Source organism: Syzygium oleosum, unplaced genomic scaffold (assembly GCF_021117445.2).
Source record: "Syzygium oleosum isolate NSW1041296 unplaced genomic scaffold, Sole_v2.1 Sole_v2.06, whole genome shotgun sequence".
NCBI classification, from domain to species: domain Eukaryota; kingdom Viridiplantae; phylum Streptophyta; class Magnoliopsida; order Myrtales; family Myrtaceae; genus Syzygium; species Syzygium oleosum.
The window spans coordinates 504,251-520,970 of NW_026607490.1; the positions used below are offsets into that span (position 1 = coordinate 504,251).

The 16,720-nt window shown below is 41.2% G+C and overlaps 2 protein-coding genes, 1 long non-coding RNA gene and 5 other non-coding genes across 10 annotated transcripts; 6 read left to right on the top strand and 2 right to left on the bottom strand.

The window, feature by feature from the left end:
- Positions 1 to 702: 702 nt before the first annotated feature.
- On the bottom strand, positions 703 to 2,977 carry LOC130138438 (uncharacterized). The gene is made up of 2 exons (XR_008816836.1): positions 1,367 to 2,977; positions 703 to 1,334 (listed from the first exon to the last, which is right to left on the bottom strand). It is a non-coding gene; the product is annotated as an uncharacterized LOC130138438 (long non-coding RNA).
- LOC115689717 (small nucleolar RNA snoR99) lies at positions 1,085 to 1,196 on the top strand. The gene has a single exon (XR_004006738.1). It is a non-coding gene; the product is annotated as a small nucleolar RNA snoR99 (small nucleolar RNA).
- On the top strand, positions 1,352 to 1,478 carry LOC115689714 (small nucleolar RNA SNORD14). Its single transcript, XR_004006735.1, has one exon. It is a non-coding gene; the product is annotated as a small nucleolar RNA SNORD14 (small nucleolar RNA).
- On the top strand, positions 1,657 to 1,781 carry LOC115689713 (small nucleolar RNA SNORD14). Its single transcript, XR_004006734.1, has one exon. It is a non-coding gene; the product is annotated as a small nucleolar RNA SNORD14 (small nucleolar RNA).
- On the top strand, positions 1,961 to 2,085 carry LOC115689716 (small nucleolar RNA SNORD14). Its single transcript, XR_004006737.1, has one exon. It is a non-coding gene; the product is annotated as a small nucleolar RNA SNORD14 (small nucleolar RNA).
- LOC115689715 (small nucleolar RNA SNORD14) lies at positions 2,265 to 2,389 on the top strand. The gene has a single exon (XR_004006736.1). It is a non-coding gene; the product is annotated as a small nucleolar RNA SNORD14 (small nucleolar RNA).
- Positions 2,978 to 4,825: 1,848 nt separating the features above from the next.
- LOC115689673 (uncharacterized) lies at positions 4,826 to 9,067 on the bottom strand. 3 transcript variants are annotated; one of them, XM_056312586.1, is made up of 4 exons: positions 8,881 to 9,067; positions 6,803 to 7,875; positions 6,131 to 6,205; positions 4,826 to 5,237 (listed from the first exon to the last, which is right to left on the bottom strand). In XM_056312586.1, the coding sequence occupies exons 2-4, from the start codon at positions 7,688 to 7,690 to the stop codon at positions 5,121 to 5,123; spliced, it is 1,080 nt and encodes a 359-aa protein (XP_056168561.1). In that variant the 5' UTR covers positions 7,691 to 7,875; positions 8,881 to 9,067; the 3' UTR covers positions 4,826 to 5,120. The 3 variants fall into 3 exon arrangements, with proteins under 3 accessions (XP_056168561.1, XP_056168560.1, XP_030471668.1); XM_056312585.1 differs by having other exon boundaries at positions 6,803 to 7,936; XM_030615808.2 differs by having other exon boundaries at positions 6,803 to 8,004.
- Positions 9,068 to 11,862: 2,795 nt separating this feature from the next.
- On the top strand, positions 11,863 to 15,475 carry LOC115689672 (aspartic proteinase Asp1-like). The gene is made up of 8 exons (XM_030615806.2): positions 11,863 to 12,436; positions 13,194 to 13,311; positions 13,473 to 13,693; positions 13,878 to 14,102; positions 14,191 to 14,329; positions 14,557 to 14,757; positions 14,842 to 14,914; positions 15,136 to 15,475. The coding sequence occupies exons 1-8, from the start codon at positions 12,231 to 12,233 to the stop codon at positions 15,243 to 15,245; spliced, it is 1,293 nt and encodes a 430-aa protein (XP_030471666.2). The 5' UTR covers positions 11,863 to 12,230; the 3' UTR covers positions 15,246 to 15,475.
- The last annotated feature ends 1,245 nt before the right edge of the window (positions 15,476 to 16,720 follow it).

A 16,720-nucleotide genomic window follows, 5' to 3' on the forward strand; every position in this document is an offset into this window, starting at 1 on the left:
GCCTGATGTGCAATTTGATCCATGAACTTTTAATTTGTTAAATATAGTTCCTGAACTTTAGTCTAATGTTCAATTTGGTCCATGAACTTTTGGTACATGTTCAATTTAGTCCATGAATTATATGAAAATGTTCAATGTAGCTCCTGAACTTGAATTAATGGAAGGACTACATTGAACATTTTCATATAGTTCAGGGATTAAATTGAACATGTACTTTTAAAAGTTTATGGATCAAATTTTACATTAGGCTAAATTTCAGGGACTGCATTGAACAAATTAAAAGTTCAAGGATCAAATTGCGCATTAAATCAAAGTTCAGAGACTGTTTGTGTCATTATTCTCTTCAAATATGTAAGTGAAACGTGTAAAAAAATCTCCCATAAAGTGTAAGAACGAGGTTGGATACAGTAGAAAAATAATTAAAACAATTTCTTCCTAATTTCAAGAAATATTAGGCTCTAGGAGTTGAGGCCCACAACTGAGCAGAACTCAGCCCAAAAGAAGGTCCAGAATTCATCTACGCACTTCTTCTCCCTTTTAGCATTTTCTTCGTCGTCTCCGCGTCGACCCTCCCCTCCAAGAAACCCTAGCCAGCTTCCGCCTTCTATAAAGACTCCTCTCCTCCGTCGTCCCTCTCTGCAACTCGGCGACCCACCTGAGCCCTTCCTGATCCCGTGGTGGCGATGTTTGGGTCCTTCGAGCTTCCCCCCTCCCTCTCTTTCTTCCGGCGGCGGCGATGTTTGTCGGAATCTGCAAACTCCCGAGCGCCGTCCGCCGCGTCGGATATGGTTCCGATGTTAGCGTTCGTGGGTAGTGGGGAATTGGGTTTATGTCGGTCTTTCATGTGCTTGCTCGTTCGGATGTCGGGCTTTGGCTTAGCGTAGTGTTCTGTCGTGCTCGTTGTTGTGGCTTTTCGTTGCCTGAAGCGGGGATTTCGAGCAAGCCGCGTGCTTTTTATGGTTTTCGAGTTTGGAAATATCGTTGGATTTGTGAGGTCCATAGTGGTTGTTCCGAAGGAATTTGTTGGTGGGCACTTCCGTCTTGGGACTATACGTCTGCCCCTCTAGCAGGGAAAGTTTTTCGATTGCTTTAGGGATGAACTTAGTCCCTCACATTGATTTTTGTCCATCTGATTCACTTTGTCAGCAAGTCGTGTTCTTTTAGTCAGCTGCTGATCATTTTAGGATGGAAAATCTCACCTTGAGTTCCATTTTTTTCTCATGTTTTGTCTAGCGCTAATACCGATCCTTGCGGCAGAACGTATGCGATTGATTTGTTTGTGTGTGTGTGTGGATTAGCTTGAGGGTTAATGTTTTGGTCAGCATGAAATTGCTCTGGAACATGTCTCTTGCGTCGATGATGATACATCCAAAGGCTTGTTTCTCAAAGAACATTCGCAGTGGCCGCCTAAGAGCTTTCGCCTTTGCCGGGCTTGAGAGCTAATGCTGCTACCTTTCCTTCCTTGGATGTCTGAGACTATTACCGTGGAGCTTTAGTTTCAATTGTCTGACAGTTGGATAGGATTTTGTATTTGGTTAGTTTTGTAGCAGGTGGCGCTTCTCATTTCATATTCTTGTGTAGGTGTGATTTTTAATGATGGGGTGGGGGGTTTTGTGAGTATTGTGTTATGTGAATGTCATGCTGCAGTGATTATTTTATCGATGATGACAAACTTGAAGGCTTGTTTCTCAAAACATTCGCAGTGGCCGCCTAAGAGCTTTCGCCTTCGCCAGGCTTGAGAGCTAATGCTGCTACCTTTCCTTCCTTGGATGTCTGAGACTATTATAACGGACATTTAATTGCATTTGTTTGACAGGTGGAATAGGTTCTTGAATTTGCTTAGTTTTGCAGCAGTTGCCTTTCTCATTTCATGTTGTTTCATGGTCATGCTTTGTAATGATGGGGTTGGGGTTTTTTTAGAGTAATTTGTTATGTGAATGTCATGTTAGCGTGATTAATTCATCGATGATGACAAACTTGAAGGCTTGTTTCTCAAAACATTCGCAGTGGCCGCCTAAGAGCTTTCGCCTTCGCCAGGCTTGAGAGTTAATGCTGCTACATTTCCTTCCTTGGATGTCTGAGACTATTATCGCGGACGTTTAATTGCACTTTTTTTGACAGTTGGAATAGGTTCTTGGATTTGCTTAGTTTTGCAGCAGTTGCCTTTCTCATTTCATGTTGTTGCGTGGTTATCCTTTGTAATGATGGGTTGAGGTTTTTGAGGATAATGTGCTATGTGATTGTTATGTTAGTGATGAGTATTTCATCGATGATGACAAACTCGAAGGCTTGTTTCTCAAAACATTCGCAGTGGCCGCCTAAGAGCTTTCGCCTTCGCCAGGCTTGAGAGCTTATGCTGCTACCTTTCCTTCCTTGGATGTCTGAGACCTGTTTACTTGCATTTCTGTAAGCTCAATAATTTGCTTAACTCGAGAGTAGTCTTGTTAAGGGGTAGAAATATATATCTGCAGGTCTTCTAGTTATATATATATTCAGCTCCATCTGTGGGTGATACATCCAAGCGCATGTTCCGCAGTGGCCGCCTGAGAGCTTTTGCCTTCGCGGGGCTTGAGAGGTAGTGCTGTTACATTCCTTCCTTGGATGTCTTGTACCTTTAATCTGTACATCTACAAGAGAATTATTGGAAGGCGGACATGTTGGTTTTTTCTTGTTTAGGTTTTGTGGTTGGAAGCTGCTTAAGTTTGTAAGAACGGGTTATCTTTGTGACTGAACTACACACTCAATAAAAACCAGAGGCTTCTTTCTCTTCACGATATTTGTTCATCATTAATACCAAAACAGTTATTGGAGGAAATGTTTTTATGCACGTATAAAACCATATCGATCCCTAAAATTGAATATTCTGGTAATGTTAAATGGCAAAAACCATAGACAGAATTTGATATATTAGATACAACATTATTACCATTTCTTTTGATTGAAATAGTCTTTACCGTTACACGTCTCTTCTTGTTAATAGTACGAATGATAACTCCCATTTTACTTTTAAGGTTCCATTTATTTTGCGGAAAATATTATGTTTTTGGAAAGTATTTTTAAGGAAGCCATTTTTCGAGAAAATGACATAATTTTTCTGTGTTCGATTGAAATATTTTTGGAAAATAATTTCTGTTGTTCGATATGGAAAATATTTTCCTCCTTGCAATACTTTTAATATTTTTTTAGTTTTAAAAATATTTTTAATTTTCTTTTCTTCTTCTTCCTTGGCTGGTCGTCGGCGAGGTTCGAGCTCACCAGATTCCGTCAAGGTCGAGCCTCGCCATATTCGACGAGCTGGGCAAGGCTTAGCCCGAGGTCGCCAAACGTCGAAGAGGCTCTGGCGACCTTGGGCAAGGCTCGAGTCTCGCCCAGCTCGCCGAATCTGGCAAGGCTCGAGTTCGCTGCATCAGGCGAGGCGGAGGCTCGCCACTGGTCGGCGAGGCTCGACCTCCTCGGAATCTGGTGAGCTCGAGCCTCACCGGCCTGTGGCGAGGCTCAAGCTCGTCTGTTGCCGGTTACCGGACGAGAAAGAACAAGGAGAAAAGAAAAAGAAAAAGAATAAAGATAATTAAAAATAATAAAAAAAATTAGAATTTTAAAAAAATAAAATAAAAATAATTATAGTGAATGATGAAAAGAGGAGGAGGAAAATCAAAAAGAGGAAAACATTTTTTATGACTAGCTTATCTTCAATGAAACAAACACCGAAAAATTCGGCAAATGTTTTCCTGAAAGTTATTTTTCGTGAAACGAACGGAGCTTAAGGGCCCCGTTTGGCAACGTGCCAAATAGTGAAAATTTATTTTTTTTATTCTCAGAATTAGTTTGTGAACAAAAATTCGTTTGTTAAATTTTTGTGCCCGGGCACAATTTTGCAAAAAATTGATTCCAGAATTAGTTTTGGAACAGAATCAAGAAGTTATTCTGGAACAATTTTTTTCGGAATCGATTCTTCTTGATTTTCTTCTTTCTTTTTTATTTATTCTTCATCTTCTTCCCGACCCACCGTCGGCCCGCCGCCGGCGACCGTCCACCGACGACTGGCTAGGGCCGGCGAGGGTGGCCCTCGCCGCCCTCAGCGACAGCGAGGTCGGCCCTCGCCGCCCCTGGCAACGGCGAGGTCGGCCTCGCCAGATCTGGGCAAGGTCGAGCCTTGCTTGGCCATGGCGAGGCTGACCTCGCCGTCACAACCGGCGAGGGCCGCGACGCCCTCGCCGGCCATGGCCAAGGAAAAAAAATAAAAAAAATAAAAATTTAAAATATTATTAATAAAAAGAAATTTTGTGTAGTTACCGAACGCATTTCTGTTTTTTTTCTATTCTAAGAATAGAAATTTTGGACAGTTACCAAACGTCTTCAAATGCTTAGAAATTATTCCCGGGCACAAAATAAAAAAGAATCATTTCTGACCAAAATTCAAAATGATTGTCATGCGCAACCTAAATCACCAAAGATTTTTTCACTCAAACAAAGCGCCGCAACCGAAATCGTTTTAATCATAACACCCGTAATCAGCAAACATGACCCGTTAAGCTATCAAAGTTGAGTAGACATAATTAATGGGTGGGCCTAGACAGGGCTGAACCTCAGAGCGACCTTGAAAAATCATTGCTCTTCTTGCCCAATAATGTTATAAAAGAATAGTGAATTCCTATATTATTGATCCCGAAAAGGAAATGGCTTGTCATGTTGATAATTCACCTCCATCTTTCTAAAACTACCAACTCCACAACACAAAAGACACCATAAGCTAATGTCGCCTACTGCAAGCAACGCAGGAAGAGCCACAAAGTTGGTCACATGACAAGTTTAAGGTGACCACCTGTACCTTAAAAATATCTTGGTCGAAGGATCAGCAGTTACTGATGCTCCTGACCATGAATCATTCCCACTCTGTATCATCCATCCAAATACAGAAAGACTAATCAGAATACTCGCACCCAGCCTAATGATCTACCACAAGAAATAACTCATATTGGACTCCAAGACGATATGTTCATACAACTGATCAATTCCAGATCAAGAATGAAGACAACAGATAATCTTGAGCTCCGATATCTAATTACATGGTTCCGCAAACCTACATTTGCTAGGCAGCTACATTATCTTCTGATTTGACTTCACGTTGTATGTGTTCCATGCGTCCTCGATGCCCAGATCCCAAATACCAGAAACCAGAAAACAAAGAGGATGGCCCAATATCGTGCCGGTCCGTACTTGATTCTGGTTAGTACAAACTGCAGAATTCATTCAAAAGAGAAGGCAGAAAACCTAGAATCAGCAGACAGTTTCTGGATTAAGCAAGGTGTTGAAGTCAATAAATCAATAACAAGGTCAAGGCTGTTAAAGCTTTGAACGGTTCTGCCAATGATAGATGCACTTCTTTGGACAAACTTTAGCAGTTGCCAGTTAAGGCTCACCCATAGAGAATTGTACTTTTCAGATTTGAATAAGTGCTAAAAAATTACAAGTGGACATTGACCATTGGAAATTTTTTATCAAAAGCGTTATGAATATGCATTGACCATGGAAATGACCCGTGGACCATGGTCATTGCCCAGACTTGATCACGTTTCATTGGACAAAAACATAGAAACCATTACTAGTGCAATCATAGATCCAGGTTCCAGAAACTAACTAAAGATAGTCAAATAACTCGATAGCTATTGAACATTCAGCGAACACAGGGAACTGGCACTCTTTATTAAAGTTTGAATCAGACGGCAGCCCATTTAAACCACCAAGAGGAAAAGAAAAACAAAGAATCATCAGTGGAACAGATGGACAGAGAATGAGGCAGCTCTTTTGCAACTGGCGCAGATAATTGAACAGAGGGAGATTACGAAAGCAGAGGATATTTCTAACCAAGTGAATCCACAGACCCTCGTTAATGACTGTTTTCTACGGATACATTAATATATAACTACTAGTCATTAAATCAAGACTTACGAACTACAAGAGCCAAACAAATATGGATCTTGAGTTTGTTATCTTCAGGAAACCTAAAGAAGTTTTCTATACAGTTCTAACCCTATTAAAATAGTAATGAACCTGTACTTCTGTCTTCTCAAATACAAACACAATCAATGTGCACAAATATGCAAAGAATAACAGTATCTAATCCACTTACAAAGCGGAAGAAGACCACGACTGTCAAGGCGCAAACGCCACCCAGAAGTATATGAAGCCCACTTCTAGCAGTTTTCTGCAAATAAGAGTTGACTCTGTTCTGTTAGTTCACAAAAGAGGATTTATGGAGCAAAACTGATGGCCTATGGAGCTAAAAGAATTGCATTACGTTATTTAAGTAAAGGAATTAGCTGCTCAAACATTGGCTCAAAGCCTGAAAGAATAGCTGCATAAATACAAAGCGAAGTCTTGCATAATAAGATAGAAAGATAAGCAGGTCACTCTCTCCAATTTTGCAACGCTTTTATCTGATTCTCAATGAATTAAACATTGTTAAAGAATTGCTAGAGTAATCTATCACAGCATGATAACTTTTTCAGATTTGTTCTTGTCCTTTAGCAATCACATCTATCCCTCCCAGATTACTGCGGCATCAAACTAGACTTACTAAGTTTTTTCTTTTCTTCTTTTCCTACATGAAGATCACAGCTGGGTTAATTATTGGAGCTGACTTCCTTCCAAACATGCTAGGTTCCAACAGTCTAGAGGCATATGTTTCGAAATCACCGAGCACTAGATAATGCATTAACCAGGACCATGTGATACAAAGGCAGTTTAAGCGAAAAGTAAGCAGGCAAAAAGATGCTCAAAGCTAGCATGACAAGTAGCCTACCTTTCCAACTCGCGGAGCTATAAGCCATGCAAGAGTAACAGTCAGCAATCCTGTAGCAAGCAAAATCCCAGTACCTTCAACAGCCCATTTTGTCGCAGGATTTTCAGAAGGGCCATTGCCATTGTCTTGATTGACAACAGTTGAAGGCTGCTCAGAAACAACTTGCGAACCAATGTTACTCTGGTTGTTGTTGATTAAGCTATTGTGGTGTGGGCTAAACCACAGTGAAATTTCGCTGAGACGTTGCCTACGAATAGCAGCAAGAGCATCAGGATCAACAGTCATACCCATATTCAATGGTACAGGGTTCGGTTCCCCACTAGCTGTTCTTTCCCTTAACATTTCGTAATCCTTCAAAGAGCCGACAACCTTTTTGAAATCAGCAATCCTTATGTTTTTGGCAACCTGTCCGCAGATTTCGCAAACAGTAGATCCATGGTTAACAAACCATTTCAGCGCACAAGCATAATGTACTAGTGCAAGATCGTTTTTGCAAGAACACCCGAGCTCTAGCAACGAGTCATGATGGTGGCCCATTTCCAAATCAGTAGCACAAACAAAAAGCTCCCCTTCAGGACTAATAACCTCGATAAATTTAGAATCCCTTCCGGCATTTTTTGCATGAGAAAGATCACTCTGGACATTGAGAGTGTTTGTGTCACCATCGCTTTTTTCAGGTAAAGGCGGAGCAATACCCAAAAACCCCAATGCTGTATCTCCCCTTCGGTCAGATTCAACACATTGGCACACACGACAAATTGGCAAGCCCCCTTCCCTCTCCCAACTATGACGGGAGGGAGTTTCTGAATCATCACTGTCATTAGATGAGCAGTGGTCACTCCTTACTTCAACACTGCGGGTGGTCGGAGGGAGATCTTCTTTACCCATGGTATAAGGCAAATCAGTTCCTTTTGATGTTTTAGACCATGCTTGCAACTAATATGATGACTGGAGTTGAATCTCGTAGTGCATTCAGGTGTGCAATGAAAACTTCCCGCGTATGCAAGCCAATAAAGAAAATGGAACTACCAATCCAGTGAAAGATAGGCAGGTCAGAAATACCGGAGCACTAACTGCAAGAGCTCAAAGCTTTCAGCACAATCCAAGGCTTTTATTAATGCTACAAGCTAGGAGCTGCGTATTCAGATTAAGAAAAATAAATTTTTGATCCCACTCTAAATTCCATCCCGAAAGACAATCGTCTACACAAATGAGAAATAAGAAAAAGATGTCAGCAGAAGTAACAGCATTCAAATATATTTTCTGGATGAATGGGTCGCAAGAATTGCAAACTGTAAATGCTGGATAGTTTACATCTATTGCCACCCTGAATGGCATGCCCCCTTATATTGCAAGTCCTTAGTATATTTTTAAGGCTTCCGTTCGGATTGCACGATAAATTTAGGGCCAGTTTACATCTCTCCCACTCCCAGCCCATCCCATCCACAACATATTTGCTATTCCTAGTTCCTACCAAGAAAAAACTAGTTTTTTGTGCACCAAAGTTTGATTCCTAATTCAAAAGAGTTCCCTTTTGCGCAAACAGAATGTAGATCTAGAGTCACAAAACATATTACTACATGAATCAGAGGATCTTAGTAAAACAGAAGGATCAAGCAATGGTTAAACGAGTTGGGCGAAACTGGAAAGGAGACCAAAATGAGAAAAAAAAGAAAAAAGAAAAAAGAAGGAGAAGCGGACAATAACAAACAGACGGAATCTCGATAACAAGAGAAGCTGATGCAGCAGAGGACGAAATCAGCTTCCTTTACTAGACAACTATGCCCAATTACATACAAAACAAGGATTTCCACCGACAATTCCCCATGCTGCCCGGATACGGCACGAGGATTCGATCAAACAAACAAAAAGCAACCCACTCCTCGCAAACATCAAACCCAGAATCCAGGTGGGGGTGAACTCGCATCGCACAGACCGAGCATCAACATGGATATAAACGAAGTGAAGGAGCGATTCCAGCAAAATTCGGAACACCCCACAATCGAAAAGAGACTGGCAAAACAAAACGAAAGTAATGGCACCCAAATGGAGTTCATGGGTCTGTGCCAGAAACGTACCTTCTCTGGAGCGCTGTGGTGGGTATTGGGTAGGGGATGATGGGATCGATCAGGAGCTCATTTTTAAGGAGGGGAAGGGTGGAATTTGCACAGTAGAAGAGCACAGGACGCACCCCCAGAATCCCCTATCTTTCACTCCTCTGCCTTTTCTACCTCACAGCACAGAGTGAATGTGAAGTGATCTTTTCCTTCTTCTTCTTCTTTTTGTGATTTTTTTGCCTTCGTTTCATTTTTGTCCTCGTTTATTTTCCTTTTCGAGAATATTACGGCGGATAATCGGTTCCACGATGGGTAAGTTTTAGATTTGAAATATTGAATCTATCCTCTTATAACTAGTTTCCAATTTTTGAAATATAGAACCTATTACCCTGTGTTTTCTAATCTGATTCCCAAATTTACTGATAGCCTATTTTTTTTATTTTGGTTTCAATTTTTACACTAAAATAATACGAGCAATAAAACGATTCAAAGTAAAAGATGAACAATAAAAATTCCTTGTTCGCCAAAAGCAATAATCCATAAGATGAACATGTCGACTTGAAAGTTTCTAAATGCGATAGGAGGTTTGGTTTTCGAGTAGGACAAGTCCGGTTGCACAGCCCCTAATCGGCACCACAAGCATTACAATAATTAGAAGCGCGGCAAACATTTTCGGCTAAAAAAAAAGAAAGAAAATACTCTCTCGCACCAGATTTCACTTTCCAACTCATGATTTTGTCTTGATTGTGTAATATTTTCATTACTGTCTCAATTTTATCTAATTTCAAGATTCTTTTTCTTACGTGGAGCGTAGGTCCTTTTTGTCTCGGTGGGTTTTCTTTTCTTGTGCTTTTCTCTCTTTTCATCTTGTTTTCTTCTCAGGGTGCCGGTCGATTGGGGGGAACTTGGGTTCTTCTCCTGTTGGTAGTGGCAGTGTATCTACTGTCCAATTCATTGGATGCTCCCTCAGTCCTAAGTTGTTTGTGATGTGTGTCTTGTCACCTTTTCCTTTTGCCACTTTTCTTCTTCTCCATATTGATGGGATATTCGAGCAAATTGGTTGCCTCGAGGAACATCTTGCGGTGGAATTCTTGCCCCAGCCCGGATACATCGGAACCGAAAAAAAGGTCAATCTATGCACTCGATGGTGGGGATAGAGTCGAAGAGTTTTCGAGTTGAATCGAAATGGTGGAAAGGACACCGTTGCTTGTCAAAAACAAGAGAAGGGTCCCATATAAGTTATAGGAAATGAGATACATATATGATATTTGAACATTATTCGTTTTTTACCGGCGGTTGCTTATTAATGGATTGGTCACTGTCTATATTTACTCATTCTTTTATAAATACCGACCGATCACTCTATTCATTCTTTAATATGTCTAATTTTGTGCAACTCAATATCTTCACGCACGAAACACTACTTTTTTTAACAAACGGTTGGTTTTGCATTTCTTGCTGTTCCTACTCTGCCTAAATAACGAGGTGCCCACTGTTTTGAAGATTCGGTACATCTGAGAGGTGGCCGCGACACATCTTCTGCACTTTAAGAATGACGAAAACCGTTATTCAAAATTAGTACTTGCGCGCACTAGATTTCAGAATTTCGCATTTATGTCTGGGAAAATTTCAATTAATGACTCCAAATAGGGTCTTTTTCTCAAAAAAGAGTCCAAAGTGGACATAGTGTGCAAATAAGGGCCTGAAGTGTCCAATCAATCTCAAATAAGGATCTGAAGTGCCCAATTAGTCTCAAATAAGGGTCTGGGTTCGTCGGCCGGCGAGCACATTACTGTTTCGGCGAACGGAACAAGGGCATTTTCGTCTTTTTTTTTTTAATTTTTTTCTTTTTTTTCCTTTTTCTATTTTTTTTTTTTCTTTTCCTTTTCCTTGTCTGTTTTTTTTTTCCTCTCTTCCCTCCGCTGGCCATAGCTGAGGCCGCGCGGAGGTTGCCGGCCTCAGGCGGAGGCGGCCCTTGCCGGCGTTGGGCGAGGGCCGCCCTCACTGGCGTCAAGGGAGGGCGAAGGTGGCCCTCGCTGGATCTGGCAAGGGTCGCCGCCCTCGCTCGATCCGGCAGGCGAGGGTTGCCCTCGCCGGATCTGGCCTGGCGAGGGTCGACCTCGGGTTTTCCTCGCCCGACCCTCGCCAGCGTCGGGTGAGGACCGCCCTCGCCTGGGCTAGGGGGGTGAGGGCGACCCTTGCCCTCGCTGGATCTGGCGAGGGTCGACCCTCGCTCACCTAGCCTAGGAGAGGGCGGCCTCTACCTTAGGCCGGCAACCTCCGCCGGCCCGGCTATGGCCGACGGAGGGAAGAGGAAAAAAAAACAAAAAAAAAGGCAAAAGACGAAAATTGTCCTTGTTACGATCGCCGGAATAGTGACATGCTTGCCGGCTGGTGAGCATTTGACTGGCTGGAGAATCCAGGTTCTTATTTGAGGCTAATTGGATATTTCGAACTCCTATTTGAGATTGATTGGACACTTCAGATCCTTATTTGATACTATGTCTACTTTAAATTTATTTTTAGAAAATGACCTCATTTTAAATACTGATTTGAAATTTTGCCATTATATCACGTGATTGTCCAGATTTCACCGCAATTTTCTCATTATTTTGATTTGACATGCCCATGTACAGCTACTCAGTACACTAAGTTAAACTTTAACAGGCTCATAAAAAACGAACCTTTGTTTCTCCATAAGTTTTAACTTTTTCCCCTCTTTCCAACCCGAAATGATGGCTGTCCCTTTTGAAGAAAGTTCCTAGAAGTTCCCAATTGACTCCATTGATGACTCAAGCTGCTCGGTCCCACTTAAGATGTCTGCCGTCCACATGAGCAAATCTTCCACATTTATATCCAAATAAACAAAACACAAGAAAAGAACAGATGGATCTTCTTCCTTGTTTTGATCATCATCGTACCTCAATCAAGAAGACAGAATCCTTTCTGGGGTAGATAACGAGATTAACGACCGGAATTTGCCAACGCAAGGAATAAGCATAAACCAGAAATTAAAGGAAAGAACCTCATGAAGATTTCCACCCATTAGAAGGAATACCATTTCTAACTCCTTCAATTTACCAAACAGCAGGAAACAAGAAACGTCGTTAAACTTCCCCCCAATCTATACACCCCCATCTCACAAGCTATTCCAATTCGAAATGCTTGGCTCCCAAGCTAGACATCAAGCATAAATCCTTGCCAATCATTCGCTTCATCATGCAAGAAGCCCGCCCTTTAATTGCCCTCGACCTGGTCTTTTGGCTGTTGGGTCTGAATAATCAGACAAGAACAGTGACAGGTTTGAGTTTCGCCAAGAACATATAATTCTTGCTCATTCGTCTGTTGTAATAGAGAGGCAGACAGAGAGAATGAGGAAAGAGAAAGTGGGTTTGGTGGCGTTGGCGATAATTGTGTCGACCTGGTGTGTTTCCTCTTCTTCTTCTTCCTCATTTAGAGGTGATCTGAGCAGAGGTAAAGCGCCCTTGACTTTCGGGTCACCGGCGTCGTCGCTAGCTCTCAATCGGGTTGGGTCATCCGTTGTCTTTCCACTTCACGGCAATGTTTTCCCAACTGGGTACACTTCTTGACCTGTCTTCACTTCAGTTCGGTGTTTCATTTATCAGTCACAGAGAGAGAGAGAGAGAGGTGCTGTACCTGCATTTTTGCTCCTTCAATGAATTCTTTAATACCTGTGTGACTCAGTGTGGTGTTATTGATGTTTAGAAAGCATGGGTCATCTCTCACTATTTAACTTTCTTTGGTGATATGGAAATGTCTTTTTTCCTCCAAAAGTTAAAAAAGTTCCAACAGTTTGGCAAGTTACTGCGTTGGATTGCTGTTTCATTCGAATGATGACCTGAAGATTCATCCAATCCAATGTCATGGTGACTTATGTCTCCCTCAGTGGTAACAATAGAAACTATTATCATCCCATTTAGGAATTCATGAAGTTTCAATATGTTGATCATCCAACTAAATCTTTCATGCCAAGGGAAAATTGTTTGGAAGATTCTATGTGGTTATCATCACATTAAATCGCATCTTTCGCAAGGAAAGTTGTGTTTCTTCAGTTTCCATACATGTCCTTCCTATATGTCATAGAGATGCGGTGCTTTTCTTAACTTTCTTCATCCCCAAGTGTTTCTCAATTATTAACTTTATTCTCACTTTTCCTGTCATTCATTTCTGTCCCTTTTCTGTCACACTGTGCGAATTAGCTGTTCAATCTTCTGAAGCGTAACGCTCCTCTCTTCATTCAATAATCAGATCTGAAGATTAAAAAAGCTTGTGTATTTGCTAAGACTGATGATTAAATGAACTGCCTATATCAGGTCATATAACACAACCGTTTATGTCGGGCAGCCACCAAAGCCTTACTTTCTGGATCCTGACACTGGTAGTGACCTCACATGGCTCCAATGTGATGCCCCTTGTGTACGATGCACCCAGGTAAGTTTTAATAGTTTTCAAGTGCCGTATCGACTTGTTTCTCAAACCTATGAATTCGGATTAATAATCCTAAAACTTGCTCAGATGTTTGTTTCAAATGGTCTCATGATGTTATGCGGGGTGATAAGTCCTGATAACTTTCCATCAATTTCTTATTGTAGACGCCACATCCACTTTATCGACCCAACAACGACCTAGTAATCTGCAGGGACCCAATTTGCGCGTCCCTTCATTCCGGCGACTACAATTGTGACAACCCAGAGCAATGTGACTACGAGGTTGAGTATGCTGACGGTGGCTCTTCTCTTGGTGTACTTGTAAATGATGTCTTTTCCTTCAGGTCCTACGGCGGCGGGGTTCTTAGTCCTCGTGTCGCTCTCGGGTAGGTGACTTCACATGCTCTCCCAATTATGTTTGGCCAGGCTTACCGAGTGTACAACTCAGTATTGTATCATACCATACTTTCTTTTGGTCAGACTGGAATTTCTCATTAATGTCAGTCAGAGCATGCTCAGATCAATTTTGCCTTTGTAACCATTTCTTATGTGGTGATACTTCCTCTACAGATGTGGATATGATCAGATACCCGGTCCGTCCAATCCTTTCTTAGATGGAGTGCTCGGGCTTGGTAAGGGAAAGTCCAGCATCGTATCACAGCTAAGTAGTCAAGGTTTGGTGCCAAACGTACTAGGCCACTGCTTGAGTGCGCGTGGTGGTGGATTTCTGTTCTTCGGCAATGATCTTTATGACTCCTCCCGCATCATGTGGACACCTATGTCTCATGATTACTCGTATATTCTCTGTTCTTCCACCTTTTCACCATGTCAATATCTCTCATCTTTCATTTACTAACATTGAACTTTCTCATATGTATCTCAGAAAGCACTACTCTCCTGGGACAGCGGAGCTCCTTTTTGCAGGGAAAGCTACTGGACTGAAAAATCTGTTGCTAGTAATCGATAGCGGGAGCTCTTACACTTACTTCAGTTCTCAGGCATATCAAGCCTTAGCTTTTGCGGTGAGTTAGAGGCAATTGCGAACTAGTATGTGAGTCGGGGACATAATGCAACATCACACTTACCATGTAACTATTTATGTCCGAACATGTCACCATCTTTCCAGGATTTTCAGTTGTGCTCAAGATTTCTGGAGTACTAATGCCTATTAAGTTTGAGAAGTAACACCTTTCACCCAAAAAAAAAAATTTGAGAGACAACACAGTAAAGAACTTCTCTCTTTTTTCAGGTGAAGAAAGAACTAAGCGGAAAGCCCTTCACCGAAGCATTAGATGACCCCACGCTCCCACTCTGCTGGAGAGGCAGGAAGCCTTTCAAAAACATCCGCGATGTCAGGAAGTACTTCAAACCCTTTGCACTTAGCTTTCATAGCGGTGGAAGAACCAAAAAGCAATTTGAAGTACCCCCCGAATCATATTTGATCATATCGGTGAGTGAATGCCTTCATCACTCAAAACAAAACTCTGGCAAGTTAGATATGTACGCTTTTTGTTAACTGCAATGGTTTTGACAGTCCAAGGGAAATGTTTGCATGGGAGTTTTAAATGGAACTGCAGCAGGGCTCCAAAATATGAATGTGATTGGAGGTAAGAGTCTTCCACATGTCGGATATTTTATCCCGGAATTAGTTTTGCACCTGGGACATTGTCATAGAAAATTTGAAAAGGAAGCAAAATCATTGACTATACGAGTAGACAACGATAAAATGTCCTCGATGCTCATATCCATTCGGATGAACTGCACTATTGCGGCGAAGCAGATTCATTTCATTTAATTTTGCATCTACCATTGTTTGTCGGTTTTGCAGACATATCGATGCTGGACAAGATGGTAATCTACGACAACGAGAAGCAACGGATGGGATGGGCTTCTAAAGATTGCAGCCGACCTCCAAAGTCCAGTGCAACTGCATTCTAATCGAAGAGAAGCTCCTCATCATATCTCTGTGCTTCCAGATTAGAATTATGGAAGTGCCGTGCTTCAAACCAAGCCTTCGCCTAAGAAGCTTACCATTGCCAAATTTACTTGTAAATAAGCCATGACTAACGTTTTCCTTTTTCTTACTGTACCGGATGTTATGTGTACAGCAAAATTGTCTTCCTAGATTGCTCAGCTGAATCGATTATACTACGATATGCTTTCCTTTACTTCATCGTCTTCGATACACCAAAAAATCTCTGAGCAGACAGATTAAAAACACTTCAGCTTTCTGACCATATCTTTATTTCCATGATCTTAGAGTCGAATCGCGCTTATAGACTCACGCATGGTCACTGGCTATCTAGGGAAAAATGGTAATGAAGAAGACATATCTTCACATTTGACTGACACATTCAAGTGATCCTGCATAAAATGCGCCATGAGAAATTATTAGGTGCGGTCTATTTCTTCATTTCTCATATGATGTGAATCCACTAATGTCGGAATCACATTGATGTGAAAGGAGGAAGTATATTTTTGATAAAATGATACAAATGGTCCTTAAATTTTGGCCTAATGTGCCATATGGTCCAAAAACTTTTAATCTGTTCAATGTGGTTCCTGCACCTTAGCCCAATGTGCAATGTCGTCCATAAACTTTCAATTTATTTAATGCGGTCCCTACATTTTCTAATACATGTTTAGTCTAGTTTTTGAATTATATGAAAATGATCAATGTTGTCCCTGAACTTGAATTAATGAAAGGATAACAGTGAACATTTTCGTATAATCTAGAGACTAACTTGAACATGTATCAATGATATATGGACTATATTGAACAAATTAAAAGTTCAGAGACGACATTGCACATTGGGCTAAGTTCAGGAAACATTTGTGTCATTATCTGTATATTTTATCCGGCATGCAAAAATTTGGGTGCGAACTCTATTTAGTAGTTCTTCCTTTTTCTAGCGATAATATATAACTTCTTGAATTGGGTAATTTTTTAAGTGGTTTTGAATTCCCATCATCATCCTTTCTCCAACGTACCACATAGTAGCCCACCCGATATAGCTCAAATCGACAACCCGCCGGTTGTCTATATGAAGTCCTTAGATTATTCAAGTTAAGAAAGTTATAATTAGTGTGCAACGATATTGCCTTCGAGGACTAGGTCCGGCGAGGTCACGGTGGCTCGTCGCCTATTATTAACCGCTTTTTCTCAATTGAAAATCCATCTTAGGTGCATAGTAAATCAACTCAATTGCAATTTGAAATCCTTTCTGGGGTAGATAACGAAATTAACTACAGCAATTTGCTAACGCAAGGAATAAGCATAAATCTGCAATTAAAGTAAAGAACCTCTCGGAGATTTCCACCCATTAGAAGGAAGACCATTTCTAACTCCTTCAAATTACCAAACAACAGAAAACAAGAAACGTCATTAAACTACCCTGGATTTACTTGGAAAT